The sequence below is a fragment of the Phaseolus vulgaris genome, chromosome 6 (assembly GCF_000499845.2).
Source record: "Phaseolus vulgaris cultivar G19833 chromosome 6, P. vulgaris v2.0, whole genome shotgun sequence".
NCBI classification, from domain to species: domain Eukaryota; kingdom Viridiplantae; phylum Streptophyta; class Magnoliopsida; order Fabales; family Fabaceae; genus Phaseolus; species Phaseolus vulgaris.
In genome coordinates, this window is record NC_023754.2 from 27,651,861 (window position 1) to 27,666,656 (window position 14,796).

The following is a 14,796-nucleotide window of genomic DNA, read 5'->3' on the forward strand; positions in this document are numbered from 1 at the left end:
TTGATGTAACTAAATAATATAATTTGACAGCAGCATGTTATATTATTATAATCACGTGAAGTTTAATTTAACATCAATTCATAACTACCTGAAGTGAATCCCAATCTGGTTCTTTATATGTAATTGAGCAAATTTTAACTGCACAGACGAAAAAAGGAGCATGATATTAGATGTGGGTGAAATATCAGAAACAGTTTTAAATATCAAATGAAAATGATGTTTATGGAGTAAATAAATTGGCAAAACCTGTTGAATGAATAAAAAAGGCACATGCATGGTACCTTTCGTCAAAAAGTGTTTCTTTTTCAAAGGCTAAAATATGTGAAGTGCTAGAAACTTAGCATGAATATTGCATCTAATGCCGACCACAGTAATAGGCTTTCAATTTTGTGTAGTTTGGAAGCAACTGTGAATTATTGCTATTGCTACTGCTAACGCAATTAGTTTACACATGAAAGCTTTGATGCAATCACCAAACCAACAAGAAAGAGATGTGACCCAAAAATGTCAACATCTAAGAGAACAGAAAAAGATTGGTAACAGTGGTTGATATCGACCAGTGGCCAACCTCATATCTGGCTTTATCTAGTATCATTCATAATTCTGTATTTTGCCATAAATAACCTTTGCTTTTGCCTCTTCTCAAAGCCATCCCATTCCAAACGCTTTCATTTTTGTCCAAAGCTAACGTTTTCCCCTTAGGAAATACGAATATTAAACAACCAAATCATACGTTAATTAGAAAATGTCTCAAATCTAGAACGTGTAAATTATTGGTTGAGTTCTTCTCGTGATTTCAAGGTTCAATGAGGGTAAAATGGTCCTCAAGGACATAACATAATTATATAATATATCTTACTACCATGTCTTGACAGTTTCTGCTAATACAATTCTAAAGGCTCAGCTGATTTTCCAAAGCTACCATCATTCATCATGGATGCAGAAGAAGTCTTCAACCTCTTTGATTCATGCTGGTTTGGGCATCAAACTTCGAAGGAACACACAAGTTCATCAACACCAACAAATTCTCATGAAAATTCAGATCATCAAATAAAAGAAGAACCATCAGAACCAATGCTTTTACGCTTACAAAGCACTCACAGCAGGTCCATGAGCGACCAGTTGAGTTCCATGACATGTTTCAAGGATGATTCTCTTTCCCCAGATTCAGTTTTCTCACCAAAGCTCCAAACCATTCTCTCAGGAAAAGATGTCACAGACTCAGAAGCACAGGTGCAGCATGAAGTGTTGCCTAAGAAGAGGGAAAGGAAGAAGAAAAGGCAAAGCAAGAGTTTGTCAGACCTTGAATCTGAGGAGTTAAAAGGGTTCATGGATCTGGGGTTTGTTTTCTCAGAGGAAGACAAGGACTCAAGTCTGGCTTCAATCATTCCTGGCTTGCAAAGGTTAGGGAAGAGTGATGAGGAAGAAGAGGATTCTGATGGGTCTGCAGTCCAAAGACCTTACCTCTCAGAAGCATGGAAGGTTCAAGAAAAAAGTAAGAAAAAGAACTCTCTCGTGAATTGGAAAATTCCTGCTCTGAACAATGAAATTGACATAAAAGATAGTCTCAGGTGGTGGGCTCATACTGTTGCTTCCACAGTTAGATGATGAAGTTTTGTAATTCCAGTTTTTCTTTTACTACATATTTTGCTTATATCTGAGAAATTTTGTTTAACTTTTTGCTATAGCAGCTTTTTGACCTTTTTCCATCAGGAATTTCTGGAATTCCACATTGTAATTTCAGACCAAAGGAGGGGAAATGCATCTCAGCTTTTAAGATCATTGTAGGTCACAGACAACTTCTGTTGGAGTAGGTCCATGTCAAGTTTAAAATTTTGTACTTCAAATTTAAGGCCACAATGCTCACCCAACCAAATATCAGACTCTCCAACCAGAAAAAAGGTTATACATAATTAAATGACCAACTCATTCGGCTTTTTCCAATCACTTTTGTCCCCTTCACTGGAATGTATGAAAAATGAGGACACAATTAATATCATTTCTATTACACTGAGCAAAATGAACATTTGTTGGTTATATAGATTGATAAAAGTTTATCAATTTTAACCTTTTTTTTCATACAGTTGTATGTATTCACTGTATTCAATGACTATTGTTATAGAGAAGTTAAATTTAATAAAGCAAAAATCTGTTAAATGTATAGTATTGGTAAGATCATGGCATGCTGATTGGCAAAACAATACTGGGAAAAGTGTACTGCCGATGTTTAAATGTTTCTTGTTCGGTAATTTGAGAGGATCCAAGCATAAGGAGAATTGTTGTGCAATTGCACAACCGGTTGACTTTTCATCTCATGTCATAGAAGAAATTACCTATATGAAAATAAAATCCTCAATTATCATTATTCTCCTCTATACCCTTTTTAACACCTTTCAATTTTTTATTTTTTATTTTGAATTTTGTTACCATTTACCAATGGAATAGTGTATGGACAAGTTAAAAAGGCATTAAATTTGACTGGAATAAAATTTTAAATATTTACTACGAGGGGTAAATCTGTAAGCGTACTTTTGTTTTGGTTGCCTTAACCACATAACGTCAAAACCAACTTTTTCCAATTTTCAATAGATAGATAGATATGTTGGGTCTGAAAGTGGTATTGGAAGACCCAATTTGTTGGACCTCTATAAAGGTGAGTCTGGTTTAGTTACATAAATGCTGCTACATTTAATTATTTTCATCGCATTTAATTATATTATTTCAAGAATACTCTTCAAATGAATAAGACTTTATTTTAAATTAATCTTTTCTTAATATTAAATTCCAATACAGAACATTTCTTAAAAAGAAAATTAAATGTGATTTGTAAAATTATTTTTTATCTGCTCATAAAACCCTTTTAATTTTTTTAATAATTTATAAAAATACATTAAGTCTTTCGGAAACAAAATACAATCAACACTTTTTTCTCAGGGAACAGGAGGATTAATAGAAAAATATTGTACAATGATATAGAATTTTTCTGTAACCTTTATCCTGGATAATACTTTTAGAACAACAAATTAGGTAAGAGATCCAATCAACTCATAGGTTCATTGAATAAAAGTACAACAAAAAGAACTGATGTAAAACATCATCTGGTAAACCAGCTACTGTTTGCTCCAGTATTACTGTAGAGCAAGCTATATATTTTCTATATTCAGAAATATCAATTGTGTTGCTTACTGCAATGTAAAACAGCAAATAGACAAAGACTTAACAAGGATCAGCAGGATGTTTCATTTAAACTAATACATGCCATTATACAACACAACAAACAGCAATTTACAAAATAAAGAACATGGGTTTTTTCTTTTTTGAGGGAAAGGACGAAAAGAATATCATACAATAACTAGAATTCAAAGAAGATTGGTAGCTCAGTGTTGCTATATCCTTGGACCAGAGAGGTCATTGGTCCTTGGTCACATTCAATTCAATCAGGCAATCATATAAACTGACTAGCAGATTTTGTAGGCTCTCTTCTCTTGGCGTTTTTCTTCATCGTGTCAACCCAACTAGCTAATACATTAGACACTTCAAACTTACCTACACAATTCATCTTTCTAGCTAACTCCTCAAGGATGACAGTATTCCCAGTTTTAGAAATATCAGAAGCAAATTTGTTATAATCAAGTTGAGGAGCTTTCATCCCCTTCCCTAACATTTCCTCTAAATATCTACATGCGTCACCAGACCTGTCCTGTCTTATAAGCCCACCAATGAATACAGCGTAGGAATTATCATCAGGACAGCACCCCTTCTGATGCATCTCATCCCAAATTACTTGACCCATCTCATAATTTTTTGTCATAAAATAGGATTTCATTATCATGTTGTAGGAGTGAATGGTTGGTTCGATGCCACTTTGAATCATTTTCTTGTATATTCTTACTGCATCATCTGGCATATGCTGGCTAGTCATCAGTTTTATCAAAGCATTGTAGGTCCTCCCATCGGGTGAACAACCTCTTTCCCTCATTTCCTTCAGTAGATTGTATACCGTGTCCATTTTCTTCTGCCTCCCAAACCCAGTGATCAAGCACGTGTAAAGTGCAACATCAGGTTGGCACCCTCGATCTACCATATCATCAAAATATTCTATCGCTTCTCCCGTCATCTTTTGTTTGCAGAAGTCCTGTATGATAATTGTATAACTCCGAACATTTGGTGAAGGACCTTTGGCCTTCATGATTTCAAATAGCTTGATGGCATCAGACTTCTTCTTACACTTCAACAACCCTTCAAGCATAACATTGTGTGCAACAATATCCGGCTTAAATCCCCCATCAATCATCTCATTCCACACCTTCCCTGCTTCCAGCAAGTTTTTCAACCTGCACCAACCACTGAGAAGTATGGTGTAAGTTTGCAAATTGGGTGTAAATCTATCTCTCAATTTCTCAAAAAGGGCTTCCGCTTCTTTACCGAGTTTTGCAGCGCCAAGACTTTCAAGCAAGAAATTAATCATATCAACACCCACTTTAAACCTATGCTTCTTCATCAGATCGAAGATCCCCACAGCCTTCTTCCTTTGCTTTGCTTCAGCAAAGGCTTTGATAGCAATGGAGAAAGTCTCCATTGTCAAAAGACCCTTCTGACCCATTTCCTCAAGCAATGCCACCATAGTCTCAAACTGTCTAGTCCTCCCAAGAACACTCAGCATGCGGTTATAAGTTCTGGAATCATGAACAAATCCAGGCCTTTTACCCGCCCAACAAAAGAACCGAAAAGCCGGCTTCCTAGCATGCTTAAACCTTTGCAGCACCTCCACAACCAAATCATGCGACAATTGAACCCCACATTCATCAAGAACCGCCTCCATGTTCCTATCTAACGCAAACAATTCATCAATCACCTTGCATACCCTATCAACCTCATCAGGATCTGCACAAGATTCACCACTAACACCTCTACAATCACAATCTTCCTCAACCCCAGAATCAGCATCACTAGCAAATGTCATACGATTGTTCAAAAACGGATTTTCATGATGAAAAGGGGAAAGGGGTAAAGCGGAAAAATACCCCAGATGGGGAATCAGCAGCTTTTTTTGAAAAGCAAGGAGTGGAGAGGGGTGTGGCAAAAGAAATGGAATTTGACAACGAGAATGATGGAAAGTGCAATTAGGAGAAGCACGAAGCAAACGAGACAAGGACAGAGAGCTACCACAAGGTAGGCGCACTTGCTCTCCTCCTCTTTGCGGTGGTCGTCTCCGATGGAAAGAGCAAAGCTCGGTGGCGGAGAAGACGCAGCACGGGCCATGTTGATGTGGCAATGGAAATTGTGTGAGTTGTCGCAGGAACAATGTTAAAGGTAGAACGTTGGAGGAGGTTCTCGCTGTGTGGCCTAGAGAAAGAGTCATCGAAGAGCCATTCACATCACAGACAGTAGAATTAGTAAGGAAGGGAAAAAAAAGTAGTGAGTGAAGTTAAGTGTTTGTGTGTAAATTAAGGAATATTGGTATGGCATTGGTGAGGGTGACGGGTTAACCCTTGATGGGCCCTTGGCCCAGTGAATTTCTCAAATCCAATCCAAAGTTAGTAAACAATAAAAAGCAAAAGATTGAATCCACTTTACTTATTTGAAATTTTGTGAATGACCAATTTTAATTTTTATAAAATTTTAATTATACGTTATTTTTAAAATTAAGTCATTTTAATTCATCATCAATTTATTATCGATTGTATGAAATGAAAGCTAGTGTATCCAGTTTGTTGTTAAACTTTATTAATAATATTTGACATGAACAATACATCGCTATAACGTACAACTACGTAATATTTTGTGTCGAAAATTAGATGACATAATAATCACACATCACAATTGCTTAAATTTGCAAAAATGAAACATCAAATATGCAATTAATTTTTTACAAAGACTAGAATTGCAAATTTATAAAATTAGAGACTAAAAGTAAATTAAAATTAAAATAAAGTACAAATTGTTTTTTATTGAAAAAAAAACAAAAACATGTTGGTTGAATCAATAAAAATCAAAATCATATAAGGACATAACTTTGAGTTTACTGTGAATATCAACATTTTGTTGAAAGATTAAATATTAAATACGTACACATTTTACTAGATAAATTATAAATATGTATACATTTTACTTCGTATTTGGACAAAAAAAAAACATTTGAAGGATAATTCAATTATATTAAAAAATTAAAATATATTTATTATAAAAAATACAAGATTTTTTTTTCAAATTTTTACCTAAAAGTTTAAAATTCTTCATACTCTTTTTTTTAAAAAAATTCATATTTATTCTTATTTTATATTCTTGACTTATTTTTATTCGGATATTATTAATTCGGCTTTTGTTGAAATGTCGTTAAATCAATTGAGATTATAATAGTTTAACATTAATTCATTTCAAGTTATAATGGATTAGTTGTCATTACTAAGATTAATTTTTTACCTACATAGATCAACATTATTTCTCACATAACACAAGTCAAGACTTTTTTTTGTCAATATATATTTTTCAAAAATCAATAATTTAACACAATTTTTTTTCACTTAATATCAACAAATATTATTTTTAGTTGAGGTCAGGGTTGCTTTTGACCAATGTTAATAAGAATATATAAGTCAGGATTATTTTTCAACAAACATTAATTAGGATTTTCTACATCCACCCATGAGCTATTTTCTTAACTCATTTCAACTACGGTACTGCTTTAGCAAGTGAGATGTGGGGAGTGATCTGGATTGCAGTGCTAAGTGAGTTGTGGAAGCATAGAAACAAGGTAATCTTTAATGGGGGAGTTGTCGATGGTTTAGAAGTGGCTGCTTTGGTTCAAGTGAAGACTTGGTCTTGGATTACGTCCAAGTCTCTCTCTGGTTTGTTCTCCTTTTCCGAGTGGTGTCTCGAACCTTTGGTCTGTATGACGATGGTTTCTTAAATTATTTTTTAGCTCAGTTTATGTGGGTTGAGTTAGGATTGTTTAGTAATTCTAGGAGTCTGGCGGTGTGAGTGTTGAGATGGAGTGTCTTAGGTATTTTATGTTTGTATAAGGGTTTAACCACCCCTGAAGTGGTTCACATTTATTTATTTTTTATTGCCGATAAAAAAAAAGGGTATTGTTTAAACATTAATGAGACTATTTTTAGGTTGATGCAAGTTGAATGATTTTAGTGAACATTGACATGCATTATTTTATATTGTTGAGATTATTTATCCATTATTTCTTATTTAAACAGTCTAAATTTTTTAGAAAGGAAGAAAACATTTTGGAATAAAATTTATTGTTTTCTATATTTTTTTGGGATAATTAAATTAGGTGTCACTCCTAGTGTTTTTTATTATGAATTAAAATTTAACTTCACTAACCTATCTTGGTATTTAACCTAAACTGTGATAATTAAAAGTCCAAAAGTAAATGATAATTTAAAAATTTAAACTTAAGAAAATAAAGTGACAAGACCAATATCAATCTTTAGTTAATCTTAACCTCCTGTGTATATTTTTAAGCTTCTCAAAGGAATTTGTGAGCTTGTTATGATGATGAGGGAATGTTATATTTTTAATTCTTTGGAGTGTATAGATTGCCCTCCTTGCGCCAGTTATCAAGATATGTATATACGATCCTTATTTTATAGTATTTCGCTTTGATGTATATACGTATGGAAACACTTTTATGTCTTATCTTATCCCAAAAGACAAAAAATGAAACAGTAATGGAGGAAAGGATAAAGAAAGAAAAGGACATGGATCTAATGAGACACGATTTACAACTGTAAGTAACGCCTAAACGTTTGTTTTTTTATTGAACTGAAACATCTAACCTAATATGCATCCTCGTTCTTAAAGATGATAACGTTGGAGCCAAGAGGATTATTGGGAGCTATTCAAATGTCCTTATTTGCTTTTATTTATATTTTATTGCCTTACACAAATGTGCAGTTAAATCCTGAATAGGAGATAACCATTTCTTAACGTAGCCATACAATCAAAACAGGACAACTTTGCATATGATTATCAGATTGTCACCATTCGTGACTGTGAAGGGATGATTATAACATAAGCATTTAAATTATCTCTGTCATTCTCAACATATCTTTAGCTTTAAATATCATATTTTTTTAATGACCATATTTTTCCTTTAAAATTGTTCTCTACAAAGTATTATTTAAGTTGAGGGATGGAAAAGAAGAAAATAATTTTGCATGATTAATAGTTCAGTTACATAAACTCTAAAATTTAGTAATATTACAACAACGATAAAGGGTGCGTCCTTTTGTAAAACTGTATCGATATCAACAACACGGCCTGCAATGGTGGCATTCTAAAATACACATAAATTATGTGCATATGTGTCATGCAGTTTTTGGCATGTTCTTATTTGTCCCTTTCAGAGAGATGAAAATGCTTGCCATATTATTGAAGCTTATAAACCATGTTCCCTTGAAGCTCAAAAGGTTCGGTAACATAAGGGCATGTTTTGAGATTTTAAAGAAGCAGAAATGGGAGCAATGAATGATGGAAACCGCAGCAGAAAGAAGTCATCATCAAGAGGGCACCACAGGTTTGTGGGGGTTCGACAAAGGCCATCAGGGAGATGGGTGGCAGAGATCAAAGACTCTCTGCAGAAGGTCAGGCTTTGGCTTGGAACATTTGACACTGCTGAGGATGCAGCAAGGGCATATGACAATGCTGCTCGAGCCTTGAGAGGTGCCAATGCTAGAACCAACTTTGAATTGCCTGAAGCAACTTCTGGTGATGCTTCTAAGCGTGGTGATGGTGGTGGTTCAACCTTTGTGCCTGATTGCTCTGAACCATTTTCTTTTGAGGATGTCAACGAGCCAGGTGAAGAAGCAGAAGGCCTTCTTGGTGCACTTAAGGCCAAACTGTTTGATGGAAAGAAAGGGAAGTTTCACTTTCCATTTCTTACTAATAGTGCTGCTTCCCCTGTTGTTCATTCTGGTTTGGTTTCGAGATCAACTCAGAATATTTGTTCTGCGGAGAAAGGTTTATTATTACCATCATCACCTAATAAGACTGTCCTCTCAAGTATGAATGGAACTGGAGCCAACCCTTTGCTTGGTGTTACAAGCACTTTAGCAACATCAAACACTTGTGCCAATAGCGTGGTTATCCCAAATCATGATCATGAAGGTTCTGTAGCAAGAAGTTTTAGAGTAGACACTCATCAACTTTGTCAAACGCCACCTGATGCAACATGGTTCAATGAAGTGGCTTATGAATTGCCTTGGCCTACACAATTTATGAGCCAAGTTCCTGATAATAGTAGCCTTATTGCATCCGCAGGCACCTTGGCATGGCCACTTTCTGGGGTAACCGAGTCCACTATTGATATGGCATGCCCAGATCAAGGGTCATCAAGTAGCAACAAAAGTGGCCAAATGATGAATATGGTGAACATGCAGTTACCTCTAGTTGGTGATGCAACTGAAGGGATTTGGACATTGGAGCAGCAACAATTTGTGCAATGTGAGAACAACAGTTGGTTTAGTTATAATGGCTCTTGGGATCCTCTCCTCTATATTCCCTCTGAGCTAGCTTGATTAGTGTTAAATATTGTTTGTGAAAGAAATCTTAAGTTATCAGTTCTTAATATGTCTTCATTTACTAATCATTCTTTAATTTTAACTTCATATTGTAGAAGACCCTTTTGTATGCTCAAAGGTTTAGCAATTTTCTTCGGTGGAGAAGTAGAATGCTGTGTTTAATTCTTCCTCACCTTAAAACATAAAACCATAATTGTTCCTTTGTAAGGCATTATTTTATTTATCTGTGACAAATCATGCCAGAGAATAATACTCCAAACAAAAGGCAACACAATTTTTCTTTTTTTAATATTTTTTATTATCAACAAAAACTTATTAAAAACTATATAAATTTATATATATGTCTCACTTTTTGATTTAATAAGTTTTTCTATAATGTTTTCAAAAAAAAGTTTTTGTAAGTTTAAAAATGTTGACTAATGATTAAAAAATTATTAAAAATTCCAGTGCCTATCTTTAATCATTCGTAAGCTCCATTGGATTTTTTTTTATTGAATGATTCGTTGACACCAGCTACTAAATTGATCAAATGCTTTATTTCTTTACACTGTCGTATATATAATGTTTCTTTTGAGCAAAACTTAGAAATGTTAACATTCTTTTCGTGACTTTGTCGCCCTTCTTCAAACATTTTTTTTTCAAGAACAAAAAAGAATTGCAAACTTCTATCTGGCTTGAATATAATTAAATTTTTATAAAAGATGATCGTGATTTCATAAAAAAAAAAAGAACAAAAACAAAAACACAGTTACTCAAGTCATTAACATTCTATAGTACAATTCCACACAGGTTTCTCAATATTAGTTTTCTTAATTTGGGGAAATCTGTCCCTAGAAGTATATGGTAGAGTTGGATCCATGACTTTGCTGAGTGTTTTGTAGAACTTTAATTTAAAGAAATAATAACTTATTTTTTAAAAAAGAGAGAAAATAAATTAAACTAAAAATAATTTATACCAATATTAGTTAGTACAAATAATAACAATCTATAATTGAAATCCTAGTGACATAATATATATCTCTTCTAAATTGAAGGAATATATGATATATGCTCTCTCCAACCATACCTTTCCTTTATGCCAAATATATCCTATTTTTAGGAAAATTTATTGTCCAATAATTCTTTGGTTCCACTATAGCATGTCCTTCGTAAAGTCTCTTGGGTGAAATTAAAAAAAAAAACTGGAATAATTGAAGAGGTCAAGCTTTATTCTATTTCCATGTCCAAATGATCATGATTTGGTTCGCTGAGATTTATATCACGAGGTTGTAGAGGGAAATGGATAATACTTAAATATTGAAGGTGAATATTTGTACTTTTTTTATAATAAATAAATATTTTAAGGATGTTCTAAGATTGATAAAATGTAAAGAGACACAATGTATAGTGAATGAAGGAGGCTTTATGTGCATGCATGTTTATAGAATGAAAATCCAGGTTGCACAGAACCCTGGTGCTCATTCTACAAAGAGTTCTTAATATTGAAAAGGAAGTTAATAAAGGAATCGTTGAATAGTGTGCATTCAATGGAAAGTGTTGCAGAAAAGCTTGAGGAAGGAAAAGGCAATTAGTAACAGTTGACATCTTAATTAATGTAATAGAATTTGTACCATTTTTCATCAATCATCTGTGACACATCCTCTCCACCAAGCCAAGTAGGCCATGCATGCATATGGAAATATTGGGTGGTTCCAGCATCAAGATAATATATATGGAATTTGCACTTTTGGACAGTCAAAGAATATATCATCTTATAATGAAGATATCACGACAGTTCTTTCCTCCTGCAAATTTCCTTTCAAACTTGAAGAATAGGAAAAGAATATTAGTTTTTCTTAAACAAAAATAATTGTTTTATACTTACAAATGAACACCTTCAAAATATTAACTCTCGAACACTTTTTACAAGATAATAATAAACTATTTCAAGAGAGAAAAAAAAAACAAGAGATTCTCAATATTTTTTTAGCCATAATAAATAAATTAAATTAAATAAAGTATTTAAGGAATGTTCTAATTCGTTAGATAAAAAAATTTATATATCTCTTAGTCTAATCCAAAAATAAAGCAACAGCAAATAAATAAAAAACTATAAATATTCTATGCATGCTTGTAGGTTTTGGCTTGTACAATAACACCTAACCAATTGTCCAGAAAGAAAAAAATACATCTCAACCATGTTAAAAAGAGCATGAACCAAGAACAAAGAAAAGATAGGACGTAGCATTTCTTACGGGAATTATTAGAGAATGATGGTAAGAAAGTGTAGAGCTTGAAGAGTGCTTATTTCATTTTTTTCTCCTAATTTTTAAACCAAGCAACTTGATGGATGTAGATTCTTTAACCTCTAAATGTTTACCTGAGAAAATTAGCATTTTTTTCACCTTGAATAAATTAAAATTGTGTAAGGCCTTAGGCTTTGTTTGGATTAGAGGGTGCGGGGAGTGGAAAGTTTAGGGTGTGGAGGAGTGGAAGTGTGAAGAAAGTTGAAAGTGTTTGGATTGAGGTATGTTAGAGTGAATGTGTAAGAAAATTTATTGAAATACGTGAGTGATGTGATTGTTGTAAAGATATTTTGAATTATTTTTAATGTTGTAAATTATAAGATTACAAATTTATCCTTATGTATATAAAAAAGAAAAAAAAATTGTGTATATTTTAGTTAATTAAAATAATATGTAAAATTATAATTATAAATAAAATAATATAAAAATAAATAAATAAAATTAAAAATTTAAATATAATTATATTATTTTTCATTTTATTAATTTAAAATTAATTTTGTTAGTTAAATTAATGTATTTAGATAGTTTTAATATTATTTATGATTATTTAATTTATATTATTTTAAATTATGTTATTATATATTAAACAAAATCAAAATTAATAACATAAATAAAAAATATATTTTTAAAAATTAAAAAAATATTACAGTAACTAATTAATGTATAAAAAAAGACTACCCCAAATAAATATTCAACCATCATATAACTTATTAAAATACAAAAATAAATCTACTTCATGCTCAATTTCAGAGGCTTCAACAATGACAAATAAACTGCAGGTGCATAGCAAAATGTGAGGGTAAATTAGTATTTGACCTGCTGTTTACATGGACTTTCCTCCCCTTCCCATCCATCTTCGCATCGCATCCCATAGAGGATCCCAAAATTAACCATCCCACAAATCCGCGCTTCCAATTCTTCGCACATCTGCGGCAAACACGCTTGATTTCTAACTTCTTCGCTCTCATACCCTTTCATCTGCTGATCCAAACACAGCCTTAAAGATTTGCTACATAAATTTTGGTCCAAAAACACTTCCGAAAATGGTTACAACTCTCATTATTAACTTAATAACTTAAACTCTTATTATTAACTTAATGACTTAAACTCTTATAATTATTTAATTTTTGGGTAATGTTTAGTGAGATTTGGAGACATACGAATAAATATATTTTTAATGGTGGTGTGGTTGATCATTCTGAAATCTTCTCTTTGACACAGTTAAATGTTTGGTCTAGGATTTCCTCAAAAGTATCTACACTGAATTTTTCCTTCTCTGATTGGTGTTTAAAACTCTGGGATGTATGCACTCAATTAAAAGTTGTTTATAGGACGGTCGAGTTGTTTCTTAGTTTTGTCGTTATTTAGCTGATAACTTTGGAGTAGGTATTTGAAGGTAACTTTGTTGTTGAGAGATGATATCTTGTTGTTTTTTTTTTGTTTGTATAAGAGTTGGATCACCCCTTAAATGAATCTTATTTTTATTTTATTTTTATTGATAAAAAAAACTTAAGCTACACAAAATTATTAAATAAAAATTAAATTTAAAAATAAAAAATAATTAATTATTATATTAATTAAATTAAATATTACTGTAGAGACTAAAAAATTATCAATAATTTATATTATTAATAAATAATTTTTAAATTAATATATAATTAATTATTAATATTTAATTATTAACTTTAAAATCTAAATAATTAGTAATCAAAATATACTATATATGTTTTAGTCTACTTGTTAAATATTTTAAAACAAGAAAAAAATTATTTTTTTTTATCAGAAAAAAATAAAAATAAACATAAAACACTTAGAGGATGATTACCCTGATACTAAACAAAAGAAAAAAAACACAGTCTTCTCCTAACAGCGCGTTAACGTCCTACTGATATCTAACTATTCTTTTAAGGAAAAAAAAAATCCAACTAAGTGTTTCTTAAAATTATTAAATAACCTGGGAGAGAACTATTTGTTAATGTGGGTGCGTTTATGTGTGTCAACAATTAATATAATTAATCTATTGGTTAATACTTGTATAATTTCGACAATTTTAAAAATTAAATAATGAATAAAAGTAAAAAATATTGAAAATGATTAACAGTATTACTTTTAGAACTTCAAAAAAGATCAGTCAATAAAAACATAAAACCTGATTTTAGAAAATGTATATACTTCTAATAAAAGTAATATTGCCATATATATATATATATATATTATATCCTAATATTATACAATTTACTTAAAAAATCAATTAAAATAGCATATATATTACATAATATTATCAAATAATAACATTATTATTATTATTTGATATTCTTAATCTTTTATTTTATTATATTTTATCCTATTATTTTCACTAAACCAGACCTAAAAGACTTCATTTCATCTTTTAAAAACTTTATCAAACGTTGAAACCAAATCACCAAGAACATAAATCAACTAACCTGAAGTTAGTTCAGTATCAGTAATCTGAAGTTTGTGTCCTATATAAAATATTATATAAAGAAAAGTTTCTGACTCATAAGACTTCTACATTGTTTCAGCAGTATTTGTGCAAAAAATAAAATGCTTTGGAAACCTTTTTTCTTACAAAAATTTAGGCAAAATCTCTTAGCCATCCAATATTTGAGATGAGTATATAGATATATACAGAGAGGGAGAGAGAATCTAATTCGTAAGCCATGCCACCTGAAGAATTTGAAGTTCTAGTTCATTGGACCCTTAATTTTCCATGCCTTAAATGTTTTCCCTGCTTTGGTCACCACTAAATTATTCTCTTGCCTTTTAAATGATTAATTTGAAACAAGATTTGACAATTTGTTCTGGCTTTCCATTAATTTGGTGTGGTGTTGCTGCTCACCCTCCTTCAAAAGAGAAAAGTATTAGATGCCATGTAAACCAGGGTGAGAGAAGCATAATTTCTTCTGCAGTCCCACCCAGAAGATGCCTCCAACCCATTACAGAAGCTTCAATTG

The 14,796-nt window shown here is 31.8% G+C and overlaps 3 protein-coding genes across 5 annotated transcripts; 2 read left to right on the forward strand and 1 right to left on the reverse strand.

The window, feature by feature from the left end:
- The first annotated feature begins 651 nt into the window (after positions 1 to 651).
- On the forward strand, positions 652 to 2,161 carry LOC137832464 (uncharacterized). 3 transcript variants are annotated; one of them, XM_068640638.1, is made up of 2 exons: positions 855 to 1,495; positions 1,692 to 2,161. In XM_068640638.1, exons 1-2 carry the CDS (start codon positions 934 to 936, stop codon positions 1,697 to 1,699), a joined length of 570 nt encoding a protein of 189 aa, XP_068496739.1. In that variant the 5' UTR covers positions 855 to 933; the 3' UTR covers positions 1,700 to 2,161. The 3 variants fall into 3 exon arrangements, with proteins under 3 accessions (XP_068496737.1, XP_068496739.1, XP_068496738.1); XM_068640637.1 differs by having other exon boundaries at positions 1,714 to 2,161; XM_068640636.1 differs by having other exon boundaries at positions 652 to 2,161.
- Positions 2,162 to 3,216: 1,055 nt separating this feature from the next.
- On the reverse strand, positions 3,217 to 5,436 carry LOC137832465 (pentatricopeptide repeat-containing protein At3g62470, mitochondrial-like). Its single transcript, XM_068640639.1, has one exon. The coding sequence runs from the start codon at positions 5,360 to 5,362 to the stop codon at positions 3,446 to 3,448; it is 1,917 nt and encodes a 638-aa protein (XP_068496740.1). The 5' UTR covers positions 5,363 to 5,436; the 3' UTR covers positions 3,217 to 3,445.
- A 2,820-nt stretch (positions 5,437 to 8,256) lies between these two features.
- LOC137832472 (uncharacterized) lies at positions 8,257 to 9,583 on the forward strand. The gene has a single exon (XM_068640661.1). The coding sequence runs from the start codon at positions 8,472 to 8,474 to the stop codon at positions 9,531 to 9,533; it is 1,062 nt and encodes a 353-aa protein (XP_068496762.1). The 5' UTR covers positions 8,257 to 8,471; the 3' UTR covers positions 9,534 to 9,583.
- The last annotated feature ends 5,213 nt before the right edge of the window (positions 9,584 to 14,796 follow it).